The sequence below is a fragment of the Dicentrarchus labrax genome, unplaced genomic scaffold (genome assembly GCF_905237075.1).
Source record: "Dicentrarchus labrax unplaced genomic scaffold, dlabrax2021, whole genome shotgun sequence".
Lineage (NCBI taxonomy): Eukaryota > Metazoa > Chordata > Actinopteri > Moronidae > Dicentrarchus > Dicentrarchus labrax.
Window position 1 is genome coordinate 24,059,444 of NW_026136707.1, and position 25,540 is coordinate 24,084,983.

Here is a 25,540-nt window from a genome sequence, read left to right on the forward strand (position 1 = left end):
AACACAGCACAGCAGAACAGGGATGGGGAGAGCTCAGGGTGGAAACTGTGAATGAAAGAAAACACACCAGCAGACGAGCAGGGTTTGGTAAAAAAGGATGAATGTTTTATTTTAAGAAGTATTTTGTGTTTTGTTTGCTTTTTTTCAAAACACCATCTTTCATATTCTCACTGCAACTCAGCAGTGTACAAAACTCCCCTGAAAATCTTATGTGGAAAACAAGAATGAATGGAATGTTATGGTCAAACTTATCTCTTCTGGGTTAAATGAGAACTGAGTTAAAGCCATGTCCAACAGTGGTAACTAGCCAATCAGCAACACATCATCTCAGGAGTCAGTACATGCTACTGACATCTGTGTGCAATCGACTCTGATACACTTTACTGTATCACACCTCAGTAACTACAAACCAGTCATTGCAGAGCTAGCACGTTACTCATGTTATGTGGGAAACAACAGCTCACATAAACCTTTATCTGTCCTGATCATGCTAGGAAACCTTGGAGCACTTTTCCATTAAATTTCACTTCAAGGCACATTAAAAGCTATCTCAACCAGCAAACAAACAGGTAAAGACATATGTATGCCATCACTGACTGGACTTTATTCCAAGGTGCTCTGCTCCAACTTCTAAATTGCACTATTATAGCTTTGGATTGGTCCTAGTCTATTCAAAACCAATTTGGTGATACTATGGGTTCAAATTAAAAAGTCACACGCGAAGCTAGTATGACTATCACTTTGTAATGTAGGTGTCAGTTATGTCAAAACAGAAAATACATTCCACATAATGGGAGTACAAGGTTTCATCAATGAACAGCTCGTCTGGCTGTTAACTTCCAAAAAACGGACAGCTTTGCTTTGGTTTCCTCAAAAACAACAGTGGGATAACCTGAAAATACACACATGAACCCATCCAGTGGGTAAATACACGCACTAAGCAGTGAGGGACCCGATAGCTTGTATGATCCGTGACACAACCAAAAACTATGAAAAAACGTGCTTGTATAACAGGAAATAAAAAGGTTAACATTCTAGCAGAGTTTGAAACATCAGCAAGGCAGCTCCCCATGAAGTGTCCAGTCACACAAAAATATATATCTGGCCGTATTAGGGTGCCCTGCTAAATGTGAATGGAAGAACAAGTGGTGCTCTGGAAAACCTCTAAATACATGCATGAAATGCAAATTTCAATACAGAAAAACCAAAAAAAATCCACAGCTGACCTCTATGCTCTGGAGTCTTCCTATGTATCTGTGGTACGATGGCCAGTCAACACAAGTCATTTTGAAATGTAAAACGTGTCCACAGATGATCAACACACATCTGACCATTACAAATAAAGAATGCAAAAACAAACCTGTCAGATTTTTTTTTTTTTGCTTTGTACTGCACCTTTAGTAAGTTTCTTTCAAAGCAATTTGCTATGATACAGTACATTCATCAACAGTGACAAGAAGGAAAGGAAATAAAATCATCGTGCTGGCACCAAGATCCTGAGATGTTACTATTTTTGTTAAGATCTTACATGAAAAATATACACACAATCATTTGATCTAGCGCTCCCGCATTCTGACCTCAAGAAATAAATACCCTCAGTTATGCACATATTACCATCTAAATCTACTTAGAGAAGTACCTAATCCCAGGTACTGGTGCAAAATAGGAGTCAGTTTTAAGTGACCCAGAGTGTTTCACTGGGAGTACATCCAGCACACCAGCAGGCCGACGGCCAAAGCTGCCCCAGCGCCGACGTTGAGCAGAATGGGTCTCCAGTAAAGCCACTTCTCTCGTTTCCTCTCCGAGTCGGTCAGTCTCTGTTTCATCTGCTGGACCTTGTGTGAGGTGCTGGCAATCCTCTCCTCACGGTGTCGCTTTCTGACACTGAAATAAGAGTCAGTTTAAGGAAAGTAGTCAGCACGCAACAGTGTGAAAATCCCATCAATCCCACAAACAGTACACCACGGATGTGCCAGGGAATTATTACGCAAGAATGACAAACAAAACTTAAAAGCATTAAACTGAGCTTGGGAAATAACCCTTTTAAAAAAAACAAATACAGCATTTTAAAGTTTCTACAGTTGTGTCCTTTCTTCACAATAAATCTGACTGAAGTTCCCTTTAAGAAGTCCTGAGCTTTTACTTACTTCCCAGAGTTTTCTGCCACGTTGTGGTCTTGGCTGTCTGGCTCTTCTGCCGGTAGGTGGTCTCCTGTGGCAACCTGTGGCTCCAGGCAGGGTCCTGGCTGACCGTTAGGCCTGCTGTCATTGAGGTGAGGTCTGGGTGGAGGAGGTGGAGGTGGCAGATCTGGCTCCAAATCATCTCCGGACATCACACTCTGCATGTTTTGCTAGACAAGAAAGAGGGAACACACAAGGAAAAGTAAGTTTTCTCCCAACTTATGAATGTTTGACAAGGTATGGAAACCATTAGACTAGTTAACAGTGAATCTTCTGATGACCAAAGTCAGCTTTGTGTCACATACATATTTAGTTTATTTGCAGAAACCTAAGAATATAAACTTACAGGAAAAAAATGGGCAATTACATATGCAGATTGTTAAAATAGCTTTAGCGTTTATAATACTTATATTAAATTTGAAGATACTCTTCATAATTTCAAGCTTGATAACCTCGACAACCATCTGAGTTTCTTAGTAGGTGTGCTTTCTGTGGGCTGTCTGAAAGATTTTTTGTCGTCAAATTAATTGCAACAACATTCAAATAGTTGGGTTGTGGACTAAAATTAGACTAAGAAATGTACTATGGTGCAGAAAGACTCATTTTTTCCTCATTGTATACCAGAAAATCTGCGTATATCAGATAACATATGTGTCTGTACTGATATGTCTGCAATAGGCAAATATCGGCCAACCGATATATTGAATAGTAAAAATGAATGGTAGCTATATTCCTTTGGGCTGCTTCAGTTTCAGGATCCTTGTATAAAACAGAACAAGCGAGTTAATGTTATTAGTAACACCAGAGGTTTTTCCTTCTATGAATAGTCCACATGCCTTCTTATGTTCATATGGCAAATGAGTACTGTATTAAGATAGACTTGAAAAAAATTATGACCCCCACTATAGAATAGAATAACTATCTATCTAACTAATCTGATTAATCTATGAGATATGCAAACATCCTTGATTGGGGATGGTGAGGAGTCTGCGTAGAGACTCAACAGCTGGCCCTCTGGTGCGGTCAAAACTGTGGATGACAGGACTCCCAACACTGCCCCCCCATCATACTCAACAGCACTATGCCTGATGTGGGAACCTTTAGGTTTCTGGGATCCATAATCTACCAGGACCTTCCAACACTGTCATCAAAAAGGATGTACTTTCAGCTCAGGAAGTTCAGCCGGCCTCAGGAGCTGCTGATCCAGTTTTGCACTGCAATCATTCTGTCTTGTTTGGATCGGCCACCAAACAGGACAGGAACAGACTTCAACAGACAGGACTGCAGAAAAAAAATCATTGATTCCAACCTATAATTCATTCAGGACTTATACAGGTCCAGAGTTCAGAAACATCACTGCAGATCAATCACACACACTGGACCTGTTCCAACTTCTCCCCTCTGGTAGGTGCTACAGAGCACTGTACGCCAAAACTACTGATACATCCATCAATTGGCTGGCTAATTAATCAGACCAATCATCTAGCCTTTTGAGATAATTGGCATCAGCCAATAACAAAAAATTACACATCTGCAGCCATGTCAGTGTAGCTGCTGTGGAATGATGTTAGCACTTCCCTTTGTGAGTTTTGGGAAGATGGTGAAACAGCCCTGTACCATAACTCACATGCATCTTGATGTAAACATATGCCTGAATTTGCTAAAGAATACAATTACACATTAAATTTCTTTGCTTTGATATCTGCATTATATATCGGCCATCGGCAGTAACCATTAAAAAAACCAACATTGCTCGACCACTAAGAACAACCAGACACAAGAACAGTTTCAACCCACGCACCCTCTCTCTGATTAACATCTAAAGCAGTCAGATAGTGCCAATAAACCTGTGACACTAAAACATCCACTTACCTACAAATCATAAATTATATATTTACAGTTTAAAATACACACTGTGCTTTAACACAAACCAATCAGCCATTATGGTCACATATAAATCATGCACACTGTATACATACTTGCATATACTGTACATCACCACCTACATGTTGCCCATGCACTATTTATTTATTTGCACTATGCATTTGTTTACAATTTATACATACACCTGACTTGTTGATCATTGTTGCTTTTTATATATATTTATTTATTTATTTATACACCTATTTTCTCACCTACTTGTATGTAAATAATAGTTATTTGTCTATTTTTACCTGTCTTTGTTGTCCTTGGTTTTAGCTGTATGTCTATTTCTCCATTTCCATTGTAAATGTGTGTAATAGGTCAAATTCCTTGTAGGTGTACACATACTTAGCAAATAAAGCTGATCCGGTTTCTGATATGCAGATATGAACACAGATAATGAAAACAGAGTATGTATATAAAACATTTAAGGCTGGCATAACTGCAATTTAAAAGCTATTTTAACGGATATTAAGGAAATTCTGTACTGGTTCCATGTTGGTTTCATTTTGCAGTTGTTACAGCATGATCAATACAAATTTTGTGAGACTGAAAAGTGTTTCACTATACAAGTACAGTAAACTTCAAAAATCTAATCAATCTTAAGACCTGTCAAGACATTTTAAGGTCTACAATTCTGATTATTAGACTTTAGACTAAGACCTTGTGGACAATTGTGTGCTCTCAGTAGGTGTGTTATATGAGTTTTAAAGATACATTTTTGTTAGCAAATAGCAGTCCTGCTTTTTGTGACAGTTGTGGACTTTTGTTGTGCTGAACTTTGGCCAAAAATCTACTGGGATGTAAGTAATCCAAAAAAAAAGAAGAGCAGGTAGAGGTGTAAGGAAACAATATAAATACCAGCTGTGTGATGTCTCAGTTGTGTCGAGTATGACACATCTACCTGCTCCTGATAATGCTTTTAAAGTAAAAGAGAACGCTTAAACCTGCAACAATGCCTGCTTTCACCCACTTACTAAAACTGTGTACAATAGACAGCACAATGGAATCAACTTGCAGACTGTGCAGGCAGTCACCTATGTAGTCTCAGATGTCAGAGTTTCACTGGTACTGGAGCTCACCAACAAGGTAAAAATCCTCACATGACAGCCCGAGCCTGAGACATACAAGTGCAGTGTTACTCCCCGGCCTTGTGACTAAACTACCTGTGCTGCTGAGTTGTCTGTCAGGATGAGCTTGGCTCCCTCGATGACTGCCATGTAGGAGAAGCGGAGCTGGTCGGGCGTCTGGATCAGGCCCATGCGGTATTCCCTCATGTCCAGTAGCACCTTCTGTATCTCTACTGATGATGGGTTCCTCCTCTTGCTCATCTGCAAAACAGATGAACGTGTTTAGAATACAGATGAAAAGATTCTGCAATTAAGCCTATGTTTTCACTAAATAAGTAACATTCAGACAGCTTAACCCAAGCTAATATCATGTTTGTAATCATGAATGGTAATGACAGGTTTAGGGTTCCTGCTTCACGTGTCCACATGGATCATGATACCTGAGACTTGATCAGGATTTAATCCAAAGGTTACAACTATGACTGGGTATGGGTCCTTAACTTGATATCTACACATGCCCTATATGGTTAAGACAGTATGTGTTTTTATTTTTCCTTTCAAACTGTATAGGAATCGAATCAAACTAGGACAAGCAGCATGATAACGCCATCAGATTCTGATTCAAAAGTTGCATAATTCTAGAGAAAGTACGTGGTATTTTTCTAATAAACCCCCACCCACTTCAAAACCAGCGAAAAGAGCACAGAGGAAAAAAACACAACAAAACAGAAACCTCTGATGTAAGATAACCAAAACTGTTGTAACTTTGGAAGAAAATGGTGCGTTCATTTAGAATACCATTGCTCTTAGTAAGAAGCTGACTGACAAAATACTTTTTCAGGGCCTTTCCGATCAGGGCTTTTTTTCAGAGATCCCTTTCAAAACTCTGTACGTGTGATAACCTCTTTTAGACTTACTTCATCCACACCTGCATCTCTCCAGTTGAAGGTTTTCACTGGTATCCAGAGCTCCATTTACTGACATTTAATGCATTCAAGTATATCAACAAGCCTCAACTTCTCCTTTTGCAGCCGAACTAAGTATAATCATACCATCTCATCTTACTCTCCTGCCATAACTTGAATCTCTTGAGTAATCGCCTAAAAAATTAGGCAACACTTCCCTTTAACCCTGACTGTAATTAGTGACTTCCCCTCCCTCCCGATCTGTTCTCACCAGGATCAGGCAGGTGTCCACCAAGGCGAAAGTCCCTGAGCGTCCAATCCCAGCGCTGCAGTGCACCACCGAGGGCCCGTGCTCCGGGCCCAACGAGCCGGACTCCCGAACCTTTAAGAGGAAGTTGAGGAAGGAGGCGGGGGATTCTGGGACACCAAAGTCAGGCCACGTGGTGTAGTGAAAGTGGTATATCTCCCTCGACTCCCCCGTCTACGACAGAAAACACGTGATGTCGGCCGTGATTGGAGCATCGTATAGACAGAGTTCTGCATGACTGGGCTGATTTGTCGCTAAGAAAACATCACACGCCAAATGAAATCACAGCATCTATCATCTCCATACATGGACTCAGATGCTGGATTTAATAAGTTACAGCCACTCAAGGTAATATAAGTTAAGACATGTTAAATAAGCTCAGAACAAGTAGCTGCCCTGAAAATGAAGCCTGAATGAAGTAACACAAGCGAAGCAATAGAAAGAATGTATTCTTGAATACAGTAAAGAGCTGCACTTCTCCTGAACTAGACACACTGCAGTTTTCAATTCACAAAATATTATTTCTAAAATTGAATTTTTAAAAAGCTATTATCCAAAAGTCTGCCTCTCATGCTCACCATTGTGTTTTGCAGTTCTAGGACTCGGATTGTGTAATAGGACTGGTCCTCCTCAGAAAGTAGCCTGACAACAAAGCCTGTGTCTGTGAAAGACATCTGTAGCTCCTCTGTGGTGGGCCAGTACTGTGCACACTTTTCCTGTTAAGACAAAAACGAATTAACTTAAGTCTTGGATAGGAAGCCACGTGCTCCCAGGGTAAATACACACTGACTGGGTATATAACACTGGGTTTTCACAGCCTTTATGTGCAAGAGATTCATTGAATTCAGGGCATCCATCTTTATCAAGAAATACCACTATCAACGTAAAGGACTGTACTATGTACAAAAAACACCTGATTATGTTACTTACCCTAAGGGTCATTGTAGTCCATCATACTACTGTTACACAACATAGAACTTGGCATAAATAGCCAGTGCCCACAAAGCAGACAACATTTATCTGATTTTAACCCTCAACCCTGCTGAGGTCTGATAGATGATGACGTATTCTTGTTGTTGAATGTTTAAAGAAACAACAGATGAGGAGAATAGTTCAAAGAGGTCTGGTACAGTATGTTCTTGGGTCTGAATTAATTATTCAACACTTACATTTCCAACCTTTTGGGTCCCCTTAGTGAGGTATTTTAAGTGCACAAGTGTTACTATAGATACAATTATGAAAAATAAAAGTACACAATTCCTTTATTCCCACAGCAATCAATGTATAGTTCCTATTTGCTTATTTTACCAGTTGTTTGTATTAACTTTGATTGTGTGTTTTGATTATGACGAGTGAACACAGCAGAAGACATGAGTGTTTGTGTAATGTAACACCAGATTATGATGAAAATCAAGAATTTTACAAGTACTATATTTGAATTCAAGCATATATATAACAGTCAAACTATCACAGACACTATATGCCAATAACATCTACAGCTAAAATTACTATTACGATAGAACACCTTGAAACATGTCTCCCAGAACTTTTGAGTGTAACAGACAACAAGGAAGGGGCTATAAAAATTAATCAATCATCAGCAGGTGCTGAAGTGTACTCACAGATCCCTTTTCTATGACTCTGTTGAGCATTATAACAGCTTTGGAACACTGCTCCCAAATCATCAGCCAGAAATGACCACAGGTATTCCTCAGAGGCCCCTGAGGAAGCAAGAGAAAGAAAATCATTGACAAGTGCTCGCAAAACATCAACATCTTGAACATTGTTCTTCAAATGGGCCACAGATCTATTTAATGTACACTGACGTTGCCTGTACGACACAATCCTCACCTGAGAAAGAATGTAAGCTCTTTTAGCTTCTTCCACTGTGACTAAACTTGCATTGATGTAGTCATTTTCAGCGTTTTCGAGCTTTACCCGACTGTGATCATCTGAAACCAGACCAGAGAGATCATAAAGCAATCGCAAATCCCACAGACGCCCTCCGCAACAACACAGGTTTGTCATTAATAACCTTATTTGTCATAAGACTCACATGGGCTGACATCTCTGTAGCGGTTCAAATTCCGATTCACTGGAAGTTTTGCCACTTTGTAAGGATATTCACTGGCTTGATTACGGATCTCCTGTTGGAGAAAAACAGACATGTAGGAAGTTAGGAGTGTCACATTGTGTTTATGAAGTCGACAACAGCAACGAGAGACAGGTTGTGAGACCAACTGGTGCACACCACACGACACACACCTAATGCCTGACTCAAGTGGGGGCCAGTAAAACTCACAGCATTAAAGACATTGAAATACTCTCTTTACCACAGTTTGTCTTGAGCTAGATGGATTGGAACTGTCATGTATAACAAACACGTACTTATCTGCTTTGTTCTTATTGTCATATTATTGTATTGTGTTGTTGAGGGATGTGGGCTTTACTACGCATAGTTTTCATTGTGAGTGTAGGGTGCAGCCAAAGATGATCTCCAAGCCTCTGTTTAAGTTACAGATAAACAGAAATTAAACGGCTAAACATGAGAGCAACTAAAGGACAACAATAGACTTTGACAGACACCGGGATAGTTTAAACATTCAAGTAAACATAAGAAAAATAATTCCACTTATGAGGATATAAAAACTACACTCCGACTACTGTACTAACGTTAAGTTACTACTACTGTAGTTGACCTTTCATTTATTTATAAGCTTGGTGTTGTCGTTAGTTATTGACTGAGAACGTGGTTCAAATACACTAACGTTACAAAGAATATTTTCCCTGACAAGATTTCTAGTCTTTAAACTGATGTTTACGGTGTACTGCCTGTATTTGTGGGTTTCTGAAGGGGTAAGTACAAAACATCTCGAGTTCTTCGTTATTCTTCAGTTAGTAGTTAGCCAAGTTACACATGACGGGGTCATGGCCATAGTTAAAGCGGAACAGAATTATTACAAACTAAATGCTGGGCTCTCTTAGACAGCTGGCGGTAAAACACATGCGCTTTTCTCTGGAAGTCCCGACGAGTTCTCAGAAACTGCAGCTGACGTCTGCTAGCGTCAGACAGGCATTAGCTAACTGAGCTCAACTGCCGCTGCACGTTTTCTGGCTACAAGCTTTGTAGCTACGGAAGTCAGCGACTACTAACACTTAGCGGCTATTTTCTCATTCGTCTTCGCCAAGTGCACAGCACTACATATAGCATCTGAACACTGTTATTAAGTCTACAAGTTAACACAGCTAAATGAGTCGCACAGAAGGCTAACAGTTACCAGATAGTGGGACTGGTGTCTAACGGACTAGCTCTCAAATTAGCTAGCTAAGTAAGTTAGCAACCGATCGTCATAGAAACACGAGAGGCCCAGTGTCCCGACTTACATTGTAAAGGTTTTGCCATTTCCCGGACGAGTCAATGTCCTCAAATTCTTGCTCCATTGTATCGTAATTCGTGCCCTGAGACACTTGCAGGTCGAGCACAGAGTGTTTGAAGCACCGTTCACCAAGTTACTCCTTTCTGTAAGCCATCTAACCAGCAGTCTGTCTAACCCCGGGGATCCCTGCAGTGGGAGTCTGCTGCTCCTGCACAATACTGCCTGCACGCTGACTGACTTGGGTTGCCAGTTACGTGTTTATCTCAACCTATCAAAATAAAAGAATTCGAGACTATTACTGCTGTGTGGGTATTTTATTATATTAATTACATTAACATTGTAAATGTATATACACATTTTATTGCTGGTTATTTGAATCTTACCAGAATGATTTATTATGTTTAAACATGTTTGTATATCTTCCCATTATAACGTTACATCAGGCAACATTAGAATAACACATGAATTAGTATACAATACAAAACAAGCATTTTCCAAACATCTCAACACGATCTAAACGTGTTTAATATGAATGTCAATAAAACTGTTGTTAGGTAAACATTCTACTTAAACCTGGCAACCCCGATGACCGGAGCAAGGCAGCTGAACAAACAACTTCCTTACTAATTTTCATATGACAGCAGTGACTTTTTTATTATGTTTTTTTTAATTATATTCTCTTCGGTTCGACGTGAAAAGTTTCAACATAAACGTTGTTATAGTACCTCAAAAACATGATTTACTTAAAATCGGTGTGAATGCGCCCCTCTGTGGTCAACACTGGTGCACACACTCGCTGCAACACAACGACGACCCGCGAAACATACACACACTAGTGTGGACACATGACAGGCCTGCTAGGTACCCAGTGCAGCTAGTGTTGCTGGCATATTGGGGTTATAATCATGTTTGTAGCGCGTAGTATCGCAGCAGATCATAAAGACCTCATCCACGATGTGTCGTATGATTTTCACGGCCGGAGAATGGCGACTTGCTCCAGTGACCAAAGTGTCAAGGTAACGTAAGTGAACGTGAAGTATACATCAGGTCGCTAATGCTAGCGTTAGCTGTCGTAGCTAGCTTGTTAACATTAACTACATTATCAACACCTTTAGCTCACCATTGAGTGTACTGACTCTCATTTCATCCACCTGTTGTTGACAGAAGTAACGTTAGATCATTTGCTAAAGCTGCTGCTAATTCTGACTATAGAAGGTGGTTTATTAAATTTAACTAACATAACTTAGTGTGCTAGCCATGGTGCCTGTAGCATACAAGCTACGGTAGCTGCATGTCACAGTTTAATGTAAACAGTGCAGAGTTGGCTCATAGTAACAAAATACATCCCATACACCTGCTGCATGTCATTTATAATACACATTGGATTTAGTAGGTGTAATCTAATTTCAAACCAATTCAGGATCTCAAAGTTAAGAGTTCATCACATTGACTATCTTATGGAGTGTGTACACGGGTACTTCAATGTCACATATATTTCTTAACATTGTTTCACATCACACACACTTTTTTCTCTCAGGTTTGGGACAAAAGTGAGAACGGAGAGTGGCACTGCACAGCCAGCTGGAAGGTAAACCACCTGCTGCTGCTTGATCTGTTTTAATGGCAAAGGCTTTCCTGGTATAATATTTAAGATAGAGATATATGAATACATTATCTGCTTGGAACAATAATGTGTGTCTGATATGTTTTCTGAAAAAAAAAAAATTATTTCCATATCAAAATCCTTTAAAATGCTACTACGTCTACCTCATTAAAAATACAAGAATTATAAATTGATATGCAAATTCGGTTCATTTCTAAAGTGTTCCTGCTGGACACAAGATGTCTCCTACTTCACTGTAAAGTCCATTCTCAGTGGATGTGCACTGGTGGCTTCAAGTTCCTACATCACACTGTACAAGTTGCAAACTGGACCAAGATTGACAAACTTTGCACATACATCATTCTGCACAGTCCTGTAGGAACAAGAAGAAAACCAGATTTCTGAGTGGAGGGGGACTTTAATTTATCAGCCAGCCTGCTTGACTAACAACATATTACATTTGTTACATTTCTTTTACTATGTATGTCAACTGACACAGTGGACATAAATAGTAAAAGTGTCTTGTGTACTCATACATTCAGTGATGCGGATACAACTTGAAATCTGGCATTATAGTGTTGGAGTTTATTGACTTGACAAAAGCGTTTTTTTTTTAACTGTGCAGACACACAGTGGATCAGTGTGGAGAGTGACCTGGGCTCATCCAGAATTCGGGCAGGTTCTGGCCTCCTGCTCTTTCGACAGGACAGCTGCTGTCTGGGAAGAGATTGTAGGGGAGTCCAACGACAAGCAGAGAGGACTGAGCCACTGGGTTAGTGCAACTCTAGCATCCATATAATAGAACAGACATTTATTTATTAATCATAGACAGCTCTTCGCTTTAGTACTACCAATTGAAAATGCTACTAAAGTTGTGCTGTAGTTTCCCTGTTAAACATTGATTGTCCCTTTGCCATAGTTTTCTGCTTGATACAAGATCTGAGCCAAGTATTTCATGTTGATATTTTTTTTTAGATAAAGAGAACCACACTAGTCGACAGTAGAACCTCAGTGACTGATGTGAAGTTTGCCCCTAAACACATGGGCCTGATGTTGACCACGTGCTCTGCGGACGGAGTGGTGAGGATCTATGAGGCTCCTGATGTGATGAACCTGAGTCAGTGGTCCCTGCAGCATGAGATCTCCTGCAAGCTCAGCTGCAGCTGCATCTCCTGGAACCCCTCAAGGTGAGACCATGGGTGTATGTGTTTTCATTGTATCGTGCTTTGCAATAAAAGTTATTTGTAAGAGGTGGAGCTGCGACGATTAGTCGATATACAGAATGCTACTCTGTCTTGCTAATTGTTTGTTTCCAGTCAGTTTTCAACGTGGTTCCTGATTGTCAAAGTGAGAATTAGCAGCTTTCATTTTCTTAACATTGCCATAAACTGACTATTTTTTTTGGGTTTGGACTATTAGTTGGAGAGAATAGGACATTTAACATTGTCATCGTGACCTTTAAGGGGTCTTTCTGCCTGCAAATACTGAACCGCCGTACCACACTGCTGTGAAACAAGTGCATCTGTGTCACTACACAGCCTCGTTCTCTTTTTCTGATACAGTATTGTTAATGCTGGCTCACTGTCATGTCTAGAACCATTGTTAACTGTATTATTAGTAACACCTGTGCTTTTCTTACTATGACAAGACAAATGCCTGCTGTGAAAAAGGCCTATTCCACTGGATTTGAAATGTAGTACTTATTATCTCCTAGAACGTGCCTCAATCACAGAGCCCCCATTGCCCTCCAGGAACATTGCTGCTCTCATGTGCTCGTCACACAGTCTGTCTGAGTTGAAAGGTGTAATTAAAACTTGTGTTTCAATTTCTAAGATTTAAATTTTTTAAACACATTAAAATGTGCAAAATATACTGCAGAGCACTTATCAAAATATGGATGATAATGGTTTGTGGGATGGGGTATAAAAACTATTGCTTATTGAAGGAGTGTTTGCAACAGCAGTGTACTTCTATATTTGTACAGCCTTTTCTACAGAAACAGTCATTTGTGTAGAATGTTGTAGCAGGATGTGAAATAATCACACTTTGTAGTAAATTCTGGCAATGAAATAACTTGCTTTTCCTGTGTATTTGAGGAATTGGACATTTTAATCCATTTATTCGCTTATCTATTAAAAAAAGAAAACAGTTCGTCAGATAGGTCACATTCGCTACTCTGAGCAGTTTCAAACATTCTGGCAGACCGGTGTTAAATTCAAGACATTCTTTAAATTGACCTTTTTAAAGTAATGTTTTCTGCTGCTAAACTTTCCAGCAGCCTGTTAGTTGATACAGTGGTGTTTGAGGATCTGTGTAATTCTATGTTTTTTTTTCTCTCAACATCCAGCTCTCGTGCCCACCCAGCGATGTTTGCAGTGGGGAGTGACGACAGTAACGTTACATACGGTGGGAAAGTTCAGATCTATGAGTATAATGAAAACACAAGGTAGGTATTCCTGTAGTGTGTTTGTCCCTCTTTTATAAATACACCGTTTACAATCAGTACAGGTATTTTTTGTTTTAAATAATTGTAATTTTTTCACCAATGTCAAAAAGGAAATATGCTAAAGCAGAGACGCTGATGACCGTCACTGATGCAGTCCATGACATTGCATTTGCTCCAAACCTGGGAAGATCCTTCCACGTGCTCGCCATCGCAACGAAAGATGTCAGAATCTTTAAGCTTGTTCCCATGAGGTGAGTTATTCCTTTCTTTTGTGTAGACAGTGTACTGTCACTGAAATCCTGCATTTCACATCCCAATGGCTTCATAGATCTCATACATGTTGCGCAGATTTTCAACAGATGCAAATGAGAACCTATGACTTATTCACTTTCTGTCGTTTGGATCCATCTGACAGGAAGGAGAGCACGTCTACGGGACCCACCAAGTTTGAGGTGCAGATAGTGGCTCAGTTTGACAACCATAACTCCCAGGTGTGGCGTGTGAGCTGGAACATCACCAGCACCCTGCTGGCCTCATCGGGGGATGACGGCTGTGTGCGCCTCTGGAAAGGTGGGAGGTTATTGTTAGCTACTGTTGATGAATGCTCATCTGTTTTCCTTTCATTTTACTGACAGCTGCACTGAAAGCAGTTCAAAATGTTAGTTTTTCCAATGCTGAGTAAACAGTGACTCTCACCAGGTACTGAGTGACATTGGCTGGTGCATTGTTGGTGTCTGTCAGTTTAAGAAGAATGATGAATCAGGCGGTCCAATTTCACAAACAGAGCTGAAGTATTTGCACAGTGTTAAAATTGGTTCACACCAAATCTAAGAAGGGTTGTCACCTTACCCTGTCAGTCCCTACTTTGACTCATTGTTGGTGGTGTTACTTTGTGGCTGTACTTTAATAGTTTCAATAACTGTACCCAGTAGAATTGTAACAATTAGTTTTCAGCTATTAAATTAATCACCAACTATTTGGATAATCAGTTCCTCAGTATTAATAGTAGTCATTTTAAAAGAAAAAAAAAAGTTAAAATTCTCTGATTTCAGCTTCTCATATGTGACTAATTTCTGGTTTGTTTAGTCCTCTATGGCAGTACACTGAATATCTTTGGGTTCTGGATAAAAACATTTGAGGACGTCACTTTGGGCTTGATGAAACACTAATCAACATTTTTCTGATATATTATTGAGCAGATAACTAATTGTTTAATCAAGAAAATAATCAACATATTAATTGATAATGGAAAAAAATCTTTAGTTAGCCCACCCTGCTGGCCTAAATGGTGCATATTAGCCAAAAGGACAAACATGGATTTGTACTATATATGTGTTTATGGAAAAGCAAAGTCAACAGCTAATGAGATGCATTATTAAAACTAGTAGTTTATTTTTTGGTCATTTGGAGCCGGAGGAAACATTTTGCTTGGACTTTAGAGCTTTTCCATTAAACGGCTGCAGCCAAAGACAGTGCTGTGAGAGGAACCAAACCAGTAAAGTCAGCCAGAAAACCAAAACAACTAAGCTTGAAGGTTCTTTTGGAAAATGACAGACTTTGATTCACTTGTCCATCATGTTCCAAGCATCGGGAACCCTGATTTTACCTCCTGTCCCTCTGCAGCTAACTACATGGACAACTGGAAGTGCACGGGCATCCTGAAGGGGGACGGCAGCCCGCTCACCGGCTCGTCTGGTCAGCCCACAGCCATGAGCACCGTGGTGGGCTCCTCTGTTCAGACCTCCCAGAATGCCCTGAACGGGATGTCGGCAGGAAGGTAGGTGGGGTGGTGCGACTGACGCCACTCACCCAGCCCAACCCGAGCCAGTCAGAACTGACAACTTACAATGCCTCACACTGACTGGGACTGCAGCTGCTCACTGACAAACTTCCTGGGCCCACACTGACCAAATGCTGCACTCATGCAAAGAGCTTGGCTTCCAGCATACAGGTTGTCGGCATCAAGCCTGTGGAGTTGAATGTGTTGTGATTTCCTCCGGATTTGTACTGATGCATGTTGATTAGAGTGGTTTCATGTTTCCACGTTGCATTGTCAGTGTTAGGGCTTAACATTTTTCGTGGTATAAAAAGTAAAATAAACCTGTTTTTATATAAATTTGATATGTGACTATTATTTCAGATGCTAGAGTTATTTTGGGATATACAGGAGAAACATTGTCTCGTTTGGTAACAGTATTTTGTAAATATCAAGAAATTTGATTCCCTCAAAATCCAGCAACATTTTAAAGATGAGCAATTAAATCAAAGCTCTTATTTTCCTTGACATTATTCTCCTCATTTCACTTTTGAGTTTGAATGTATCCTCAAACAAGTATTGCCAAACTCTTTGCTGAGCAGGACAGTTTGAATGAACCTTATTAACCAACTGTAATAACATCAGGAAATAGTATGAGCATATGTAGTATGGGTATGAATACAGCCAGTGACATTTATGGTGTTAAAGAGAGTCTATGTAACATTTGAAAGAAGAAATGAAATGTTGAATTCATAAGCAATAAAGCTCACCCTTTCTCAGTTCAGCACACTCGGGGGTTTTGTTGCTCTGGTATGACCAGTAGCTTTGAGTGGCTAATGTTAGCAAAGCTTTAGGTAGAAATTACTATGGAAAAAGTTAGAATTCCACTGTTGGCATTTATCATTATCACGTAATTGCCACTTGTAGCCACAGTGATCACTGTTCAGCAAGTTACATAGGCTTGCTTTAAACTTTAGATGATTAAAAAACACTAATTAAAATGCCAGTGGACAACAGTGTTTGAGCTAACACTGATTTCATCTAAGTTAGTTTGTGGCTGTATTTATGTTCAACTTAATAACCTCTAACATGACATAACCTCTGTATTTACCATTCTTGATTTTGACTTAACTCTTGAGTCACCTCTAACCCAAGTAACAAGTCTACTGAATCACATTCTGTGTTTTAGAATAATTACTTTGCAATCAATTTTGATTTTGTAATGCATTTTGTGAAATTACTCTGCACAAATGTTTTCTTGCACTCGATTTCCTTGTTGACAAAAACGGGTGAACAGTGCGGTTTGTTGAAGTAATGTGGTGTTGTACTGCTTGTTGCATGCAGGATTGGCAAGAGAGCTCCCTTTGCCCCTCCCCTGCGGCAGCTGACCTCTCCAAAGATAAACCAGCATCCTGCATATTACTAATGTCTCCTCTGCATCAGCTACCATTTGCCCTCGTGTTAATGCATTTGAAATGTGTGTGAGTCATGTCCGAGCTGAATACTTGGGTACTGCTGGTTAAGGGCTCTGTTTTGGCATGTAAGCTGCGTGGTTCTATTCTTTACAACTTCCACTTTGTTTTGATTCCAACTTGTTGTTTTCCAGTGGTTCATACCATATACACCTTTTTAAAATAAACCTCTAGCCCTACTCTGTCTGCCATTCTCCTCTCATTTTTGTTGTTTCTAGAGCACACATGCATCCTCTCTCATTTTAATCTCTCATTTCTACTTCCTTTTATGTGTTTCCCCTCTGTATTCCATTGTCACTGTCATTTCCCTGTCCATGTATTTGTCGTCTCTGTCTCCTTCCATTTTTTTCCGTTGCTTCAGGTATTTCTTTCCGCCTCTGGACCCTCCCAGAGCAGGGACCAGGTATGGTCACCTGCTGCCTCCCTCCTCCCTCATAGAGCACTGTGATGCTGAGCCCATTCAGCCTCAGCAACAGGCTCTTCCCCACAGACTCTCCTCTAGAGCACTGCTACCCTTACCAGAGGCTGAAGGGCAGTGATTTTTCAGGCGTTTTTAGCTCAAATAAGAGGGGAAATGGTTTTGGGGGGGGGGTCAAACAACTGCCATTTATTTCTAATAAAGACCTTATTTTTTGTTTGTTTTTTAATGTTGTTTTTCCTGTGCATAAATTAGAAAAGGTATTGAAAGACGTCATTAAGATTTGATGAAATTTGTATTATATGGCCAGGGAAGCCATTTGGATAATCATTTGAATGTATGTTAGTCTGTGAATAATAAACTAAACATTTTTCATATTTAGTGCTTTGTATTCTGGTGCTTTAAGATCATAGACTGTTTTTGGGGGGCCATAAAACAATGTCCGTGCTGGCAGGTAAAGCAGACAAAAATAGAGAAGCATTGTGGGGTTTTTTGTCTGAAGGACTGACCTCAACCATCAGTGCCTGCCTCCAGAGGAAATGTTTGTCATTGTCACTCTTTGATTGTGAAAATTTCACATGGTGGAAGTCAAAATAAACAATAAGATTAAAAGAATTCTATTGACTATTTCCTGCACATCCACAAACAGGAACTGATCGCACTTCATGAAGGACTGACCACCTTGTGAGACAGCTCTTCAATGGAAATAGCACATGATTCATTATCACATTTCTTTTGTTGAAAATGGATCCACTGTATTTTTGTATCTTGACTTGGGAGAAAAAATCCCAGTCACATTGTTGGTAGTTTATGAATGATATAAATAAAAAGCTTATTCAACTGACATGGTTCTCTAAAAACTGACTGTCAACTCGGTACTTCCTATTTTATTAAACTGAAAACTGGAACAGCTCTGTTCAGATTCATTGTTTCAGGTATGAAGTGTCTGAGGGAGTAACTGATCCCTACCAATTCAATGGCTTTTGTGTTGCTGCTGAAGCTTCTAAAGGCAAATACAAGAGATTTCCCTGTGGGGATCACTTAACATTATGTGTGAATATAAGGCATTTCTCCTACCAGTTTTACTTTTGAATAATGGAAATAAACAGTATGTCATTTGTTTTGACGGGGAAGATAAAATTTCATTTCATGGCTCACTCAGATGCCTCTCTAAAGCTGGAATGCATAGGATGGCAGTTCTCTCAGCAGGCAGCTGTCTGCTAACCCAGGCATCCTTGCAGCTGCTTGGCAGAACACATGATACACCAAACTCTCCACTTGGCCAGTAACTATCATACTGTGCATCTTTGGTTTAATGTCCTTGTGTATGGTAGAAAAAAAACAAAATTTTTGCTTAATCTTTGGTCATTGCAAAATAACAGTAATAATAATTCTGCCTGTTTAATTCTATAAACTTATATATTTGTAGCCATTATCACATATAGTATTTCTGGAGTCCAAAAATAAGCATTCTTTCATTCATCTTGTCAGGACAGACACCCGATTGATGCATCGATGGGTCATTTTCCAAGTTTAACAGAAAGACACGAATCCCTTCCTATCGTGATTGACAATTCCCTCCCTCTCAGTTTTCTTGTCCAATCAAAGTGGTTCAAATTGGTTAAGTCCCGCCCATATGACATGACGCTCACGCGGGCTTCCTGTGGTTTCTGGGCGCTGCTTGGTCCTCCGCACTGGCGCACGGTTTGTTTGATTTTAAGCAAGAATGAAAAACTTAAGTTACTCGGAAGTTACTTTTGGAACTTAAATACACCTTGCAACGTGCCTGCACCAGTTTATGAAGATAAAACGTGAGTTGGAGAAGAACCGTGTTTCTTTGGGCCTGTTTCTGGAGTACTGATAGTGAGTTGAACTAACAGTTAACGTTAGGATTGAAATGGACCAGGTCATGGAGGAACTGGGTTTAGATAGCAAGCAGCTTCAGCGTCAAATAGTTCACGAATGAAAGCTGTCTCTAACTTGTCTTCTTGCAACACTTTACTCTAATTTAAACGAAGAAAGTGGTGTAACGTTGGTTAGTTATTGGTTATTTTTTGGAGCGTGTGAGCGGTTTGACAAACCCACTTGTTTTTAGCAAGTAGCTAAGTTAGCTAGCGTGAAAAGTTAGCTAACCTAGCGTAATTAGCTAGTTAATTGCGCTTTGTTTGTTTTGTTGACAGGCCAAACTATATATAGTCGCGAAACAACAAAGTGTTACATGAACATATTCAAAAAAGTACGTATTTGTGTTTGCAGACAAGTACCTTTCTTCTGTGGTTTTCATTGTTGTGAGGTGCTATCAACAAACTGCTCATTCCTAAAGACACCCAATTCAAATGGTCCCATCCGTGCCAGTGTACTGTAAAGTTTGCACAAGTTATTGAACGTGTTTTGAGTTCTCAAAGTAATCGCAATCTGCCCTTTTATTACAGATTACAGATGGTCTGCAGCTGAGCTGAAATCAAGCCACATTTGGCTGTCACCCTCCTTCATTTAAAAACATGGCAGATAGTTTTTACAAATTGGAAGATGAAGCCTTCCCCAGTTTCCTCTGCAAGTCTCTGGACAGCACCAGTGGCCGCGCCACACTGGGGAATGTGACATTGGGTTCAGGCCCAGGACTTCCAGTGGCTGCCTCTACAGTGGCTAAAATTAGACCCGTGTCTGACAACAGGTGGGAGCATGCTGCTGCTTCGGACAGATGTGACTTATAGAAACACTCATGCATCAGTCTCTGAATCATCATACAGGCTCTTTGATTAATGCGAGAATGGTTGCTAAAATTATTCCAATTCCTGTTTTGGGAGGTTTTAATGTTTGTACTATTTTCAATATCTAAAGAAGTCTGTAGTATTGATATGCAAGTAATTGATAGTAATGTATATTAGAACAAAACATGGAGACATACCTGCCAAATGTAGAACTACATATGGATGTTAATAAGAAGTTGTTGTAGCTCTTTATCTGAAATTTACCAAAAAATGAACAGTGCTGAGTCAGTATTCAGTTGCTAAATTTAGTTCTGTAGCACTAACCATGGTGCACTGTTTAGTATCTTAACAATCGGTTGTTTTGTGAAAGCAGTACTATCTGTGCTTGCTTTACAGAGGAGATCCTGTTGAGGCGTCATATCTGGAGGGCAGAGAGCTGCAGCAGGCCAACTCACAGCCATCCGTTGAACAGCCCAAGTTTTCCCTCAGCTTTAAAGATGACTTGTGAGTATATACATACATGTAGTTCACACAGTGTTGTCGAAAAAATGCTTTATCTAATGTTTTGGTTTCTAGAATTGTTTTAGAGTTAACTGCCATACTTGTTGACTTCTGTTTGCAATATCTAAAGTAATGCAGATGATTTCACCTAAAAGCATTAGCCATGCTTTAAAGTATCAGCCCATGTAGGTTGAATTATTTCACTGAGTACTTTAACAGTTATGTACATTTGACAGAGGAAATCAGTTAGTCAATCGTAGTAAAACTGTGACAGCCTAATTGTAATATAGAAATATCTTTTTAAAGGGATTCCAATTTTGTGAACAATCATCATATCTAATTTATTTATATATATATATATTCCCCCCCCACCTTTTTCTATGTAATTTTTATGTGGTTGTAATTATTTGCATGACTAACCGCGTTACAGGGACAATGCGGATGACTTCATTGCAGCCCATCGTCTTTCAGACATGCTGGTAAAGATTAATCTGGATGAGTGCGCATCTAGAAACCAGAGCTCGATGGTGGGGCTTCCTCCCACACAGATGGGCTCCATCCATGGCCGGCCCACAGAGCTCGGAACAGGTAAACTCTCCTTTCTCCTGTACTGTGCCCGTACTGTCCCCATACTACCCTTTTTTTCTTTTTAATATTTTTATTGACATATTTTCATACCATACAAACTCCATAACAATCTGAACCCAAGGCCCAGTGCACACGCACACGCACACGCACACGTACACACACCCAGACCCAGTAACCAAAGAAAACTGGCTGACTCATCCCAACCATGTGTCCAGGACACACAAGTCAACAAGAACACACATCGCATATCATCCATGTCAAATCATCAGCTGCCATCTATCAATAGTGCAGGGCCAAAACAAAAGAAAATAGAAGAAAAAAACACAACAACAACATAACGATTAATATATAAAACTGTGGTCAGATAGAGTCCAGGTATTGCAAAAAGATATTTGTGCTTTCTGCTATACAGAAAAGAAACTACACATTTTCTTTGGATCATACTAATGGACTTTGTTTTCCTGACAGAGCTGTCAATGGGCCTGTTGACATTTGCCCAGTTTGGACATAAAGACAGTACAGATGCAAAGGTATGTGTTGAACAGTTGGTTTGTGTACCTTTTTATCTTGCAGTAATTTCCAACCCTAAAAGTCCTAACCTGGCTATCTCCAACAATGGTCCCCATACAGGTTCAGCTCTTACAAGCTACAGCTGACAATGTGGAGAGTGACGGAGTGGACAGTGACCGTTTCAGTGGCAGTAACTCAAGCTTCCTGGCAAATGAAAAGCTCATGTCTGTGGATAGCATGAACAGCGACATCACGGGTATGACTTGCATTCATCTTTCTTTTTTATTCCTGGATAGTGTTACATACTTATTACACTTTGTGGACTTTGTAGATTGCTGTCATGTTGTCATGTGTTTGATTCCCAGATGATGACATTGATTCGAACAACCTGCCTGATGACGAGCTGGAGCTGTATTTCAATAAGCTGGTGCCTCCTGCCATGCAAAGAGGCAGAGTAGAGGGCCAGGAGATTCCTGCAACAGTAAGACACTTCTCCCCTTGAACACTTTCTACTTGATCCTCTTGTTCCTGTAAACTTTACCAGCATTAATAAGCCATTAATTAAAAACAGTTTAATAGTAATGGTTTATTTCATTGTTCATAGGGACTGCAGGGTGCTGCTGATGACGTATCAAACCCAAGTTCTTCAGAACCAGAACATTATAGACACTACTTCCTTGATGATTACGATCAGGTGAGCATATTTACACCTTTACTGCCCCTGTGCGGTTTCCTGTTCATATGGTGAGATGCATACATTTATAAAAATGCTTTTCATGAATATCACCTGGGGGGAAAAAGGGGGTTTGGCAGGAGACCCCACTTGCTTTGACTTTAGTTCTAAAGTGGCCATCTTCTACAGTCTTCCTTGTCGGATTTATGTTACATTTCTATTTTATTTTCTTCTTTTAATTGCTTATCATAGTTTTTACATTTGTTACTGAATCTTGTGTACTGTTTTTCTTCAGGGGGACTTCCAGATGCCAGATGTACGTCTGGCGGCCACAGGTATGGACTCCTGTCCTGCCAGTGATGAGGACACTGAGGATGAGCTGGAGTCTGCCAGGAGGAGCAGCAATGCTACCAGAACACGGCTTCTGCCCAGTACCTCCAGACAACTGGTCAGAAATAGCAAGCAATATTGTTATACGATTTTTAAAAAAATCTCAAATGTAATTATCAGTATCGGCCTCAAAATTTGAGTGTTGTTATTCTTATAAAAATATATTGTACAACAGAGTTTTTGCTTTATGTAGTTTATTCATTTATGTGTGTCTGTACGTGTTGGTACAGGTTGGAGAGAGTAATCGTCCCAGTTTTAGGCCGGGCTTAGAGGGAGGCAGTTCTGATGATGAGGCCTCCAGTGGCCGTGGTGGTCTATCTCTGTCTGGGATTGAACACAGACGATCTGCTGAGGGACAAGTCATCAACCCTCCGGTCACAGGTAGGGATGGGAATCGAGAACCTGTTCTTCTTCAGAACCGGTGCCCAGTGAATCGATTCCGTGGAACCGTTAGCATGCCTGCTTAACGATTCCGCTTATAGGTTCCGCTCGTTGCAAATGCGTCATGACGTCACACACGCTGCGTTGTTTTGGTTCAGAACGCAGCAAACATGGCGTCGAGGCAGAACCGCTCTAAAGTTTGGTCATTTCACACGAAAAGACGACAATACGGTCACTTGCAACACTTATGGGATATATGTTGGTCATTTTAATGTCGATTTTAAATGCTCTTACACACTTGTTTACGTTGCTGCTTTAGTCCGGTCACCAATTTATGCATTGCACGGTGTTGCTGTGCGTGCAATACAATGTAAAGTTTTAAAATTACTTGAAATGTTAGTGTTTCTGTAGAAAAACATATTATTATTATTATTTCACATTGAGCTTGTTTAGATGAGCCACAAACAATAACAACACAGCTGCTGCACTGGTGGCGTCCATGTTCTTTCCGACTCGTAATGCCCAAAGACAAATGGAACGCTAGAAGTCCAATCCAATCCAATCCAACTTTATTTGTTAAGCACTTTAAAAACAACCAAAGTTGACCAAAGTGCTGTACAGGAGAATAAATAGGACATCATAAATGTAAACAGTGATGATGATGATGATGAAGACCACTGTGAGGAATATAGACAGTGATGGTACAAGCCATGTAATTACGTCACATTCTTGCGTCAGAGCAACTCGGGCGGAGGATTTACGAGCTAGCTAGCATGCTGCCTTTGATTTACTATGGCTATGGTTATATTCGTACAATACAATTAACCCAAATAGGTTAATAGCAATGGGTTATGTATTAAACCCCCCCCCTCCAAAAAAAAGAAAACTCCCATATTTTAAAAAATTAATGTTGGCAAGTATGTAGTAGCCATTCAACTGAAGTTGTTTTAAGCAAGATTATCCTGCAAGATGTTTCTTTTCAACTACATGCAAGTTCCCTGTTATAGACTAACAGTATTATAACAAGCAATATTAAAAATATCCAGTTTATTCCTGTTAATTCCTGTTAATTCCCATATATTCCTGTTAATTCCCATGGAAAGTTTACAACTTTGAAAATTCCCGGAATTTTGCAACCCTAATTAGATATTAAAGCGAGTTAATACAAACAAACAAATTTGTACTTATTCCCTCACCCAATGAGAATCGATAAGAGAATCAATAAGGAATCGGAATCGTTAAATTCTTATCAATTCCCATCACTAGTCACAGGTGCAATATGCAGCTCAAAGATTCCCCTATTTATTTGTTTTCTTTCTTTTTGGTTCTCTGTCTGGTTTTCCTGCTTTTTTGATATTTCAACATTATTGCATATAAAGGCTTGATATGCATTTAACAAGGAGCAGGTCCATGGTCGTTTTGAGGCAATGTTAATGTGACTAACTGTTTTGTTGCTTGTAACTCCAGGGGATGGAGGAGGTGGCGATGGGAGTAGTGGGAGTGAGGAAAGCGGAAATGACGGTGGAGTCTCAACCATCCCTCTCCCAACGACTAACGCCCAGACCACCTATGATGTCCTGCGCGGGCTGGGGATTGTGGGTAGCAGTGCTGTTGGTGAAGATGAGGACGCCGAGCTGCATAATCTGCCAGGACATGGAAGGAACAGTCTTTCCAGACATACTGAGGTAAGAATGAGGCTTTGATAAATGCTGCTTTAATAATGATAATTCTAGCTGTGTTTGAGCTTTCATACACAGTTTTGTTCACATTGAAGATATTGTACACATCTAGTTTTGTTTGCCCTCATAATGTAGATTTTATGACACACTGTTATTTTATAGTTAAACATAAATAGTTTTTGTTAATCTGCTGCTTGCAGATGGGTGACCGTGTGGGTCCTGTAGGAACAGGAGAGACAAGCTCCTCTTTGGGGGCATCAGGGGGAACTCAGAGGCTTTCTCCCATCAACTGGAGCATGGTCCTGGACCGACAGGAGGCATTGGTGAGTACAGATGCATAACCACTGTAATATAACTGTAACAGTCTGCTGGTGGGTATTAATCAGGCCACTCTACGTATATATTTATTTTATGATCACTTTTCAAAAGTTTGCGATAAACAGTTTGTACTTCTATTTTAAGGGTAAATGGTGGACCATCCACAGTCCAATCAATGAATGTGCTCTATGTTTGTTATTTAAAAGTTAGAACTTTAGGGTTTTATGTACGACTTTTAAAAAACATGAATGTTTGTTGAAATTAAAACTGTGTGTAAGTTGGTGAGAAACTGTTTGTGTGCCTCTTTTATACAGAGGACTTTTAGTCCTGAT

At 40.0% G+C, this 25,540-nt stretch overlaps 3 protein-coding genes across 6 annotated transcripts in view; 2 read left to right on the plus strand and 1 right to left on the minus strand.

Moving 5' to 3' along the window:
* Positions 1 to 83: 83 nt before the first annotated feature.
* ptpn2a (protein tyrosine phosphatase non-receptor type 2a) lies at positions 84 to 9,995 on the minus strand. Its single transcript, XM_051406571.1, has 9 exons — positions 9,770 to 9,995; positions 8,442 to 8,532; positions 8,237 to 8,337; positions 8,008 to 8,106; positions 6,964 to 7,101; positions 6,350 to 6,559; positions 5,270 to 5,434; positions 2,148 to 2,350; positions 84 to 1,884 (listed from the first exon to the last, which is right to left on the minus strand). The coding sequence occupies exons 1-9, from the start codon at positions 9,824 to 9,826 to the stop codon at positions 1,695 to 1,697; spliced, it is 1,254 nt and encodes a 417-aa protein (XP_051262531.1). The 5' UTR covers positions 9,827 to 9,995; the 3' UTR covers positions 84 to 1,694.
* Positions 9,996 to 10,550: 555 nt separating this feature from the next.
* seh1l (SEH1-like (S. cerevisiae)) lies at positions 10,551 to 18,072 on the plus strand. Of its 2 annotated transcripts, none has more exons than XM_051406883.1 (9): positions 10,551 to 10,778; positions 11,300 to 11,350; positions 11,991 to 12,137; positions 12,341 to 12,552; positions 13,713 to 13,811; positions 13,922 to 14,062; positions 14,227 to 14,381; positions 15,435 to 15,588; positions 17,401 to 18,072. In XM_051406883.1, exons 1-9 carry the CDS (start codon positions 10,668 to 10,670, stop codon positions 17,576 to 17,578), a joined length of 1,248 nt encoding a protein of 415 aa, XP_051262843.1. In that variant the 5' UTR covers positions 10,551 to 10,667; the 3' UTR covers positions 17,579 to 18,072. The 2 variants fall into 2 exon arrangements, with proteins under 2 accessions (XP_051262843.1, XP_051262844.1); XM_051406884.1 differs by lacking the exon at positions 17,401 to 18,072 and adding an exon at positions 16,912 to 17,218 and having other exon boundaries at positions 10,552 to 10,778.
* A 1,053-nt stretch (positions 18,073 to 19,125) lies between these two features.
* Positions 19,126 to 25,540, plus strand: part of cep192 (centrosomal protein 192) — a 28,937-nt gene continuing 22,522 nt past the window's right edge. For 2 of the 3 annotated variants that reach the window (XM_051406561.1, XM_051406563.1), the window contains exons 1-12: positions 19,126 to 19,268; positions 19,890 to 20,131; positions 20,565 to 20,672; positions 21,100 to 21,257; positions 21,726 to 21,787; positions 21,888 to 22,023; positions 22,133 to 22,248; positions 22,372 to 22,461; positions 22,736 to 22,888; positions 23,061 to 23,211; positions 24,679 to 24,896; positions 25,091 to 25,213. In XM_051406561.1, the coding sequence (XP_051262521.1) occupies positions 19,959 to 20,131; positions 20,565 to 20,672; positions 21,100 to 21,257; positions 21,726 to 21,787; positions 21,888 to 22,023; positions 22,133 to 22,248; positions 22,372 to 22,461; positions 22,736 to 22,888; positions 23,061 to 23,211; positions 24,679 to 24,896; positions 25,091 to 25,213 (1,488 nt within the window). In that variant the 5' untranslated portion in view covers positions 19,126 to 19,268; positions 19,890 to 19,958. Of the gene's footprint in view, positions 19,321 to 19,889; positions 20,132 to 20,564; positions 20,673 to 21,099; positions 21,258 to 21,725; positions 21,788 to 21,887; positions 22,024 to 22,132; positions 22,249 to 22,371; positions 22,462 to 22,735; positions 22,889 to 23,060; positions 23,212 to 24,678; positions 24,897 to 25,090; positions 25,214 to 25,540 lie in introns of all 3 variants that reach the window. The other variant, XM_051406562.1, reaches the window with a different exon arrangement.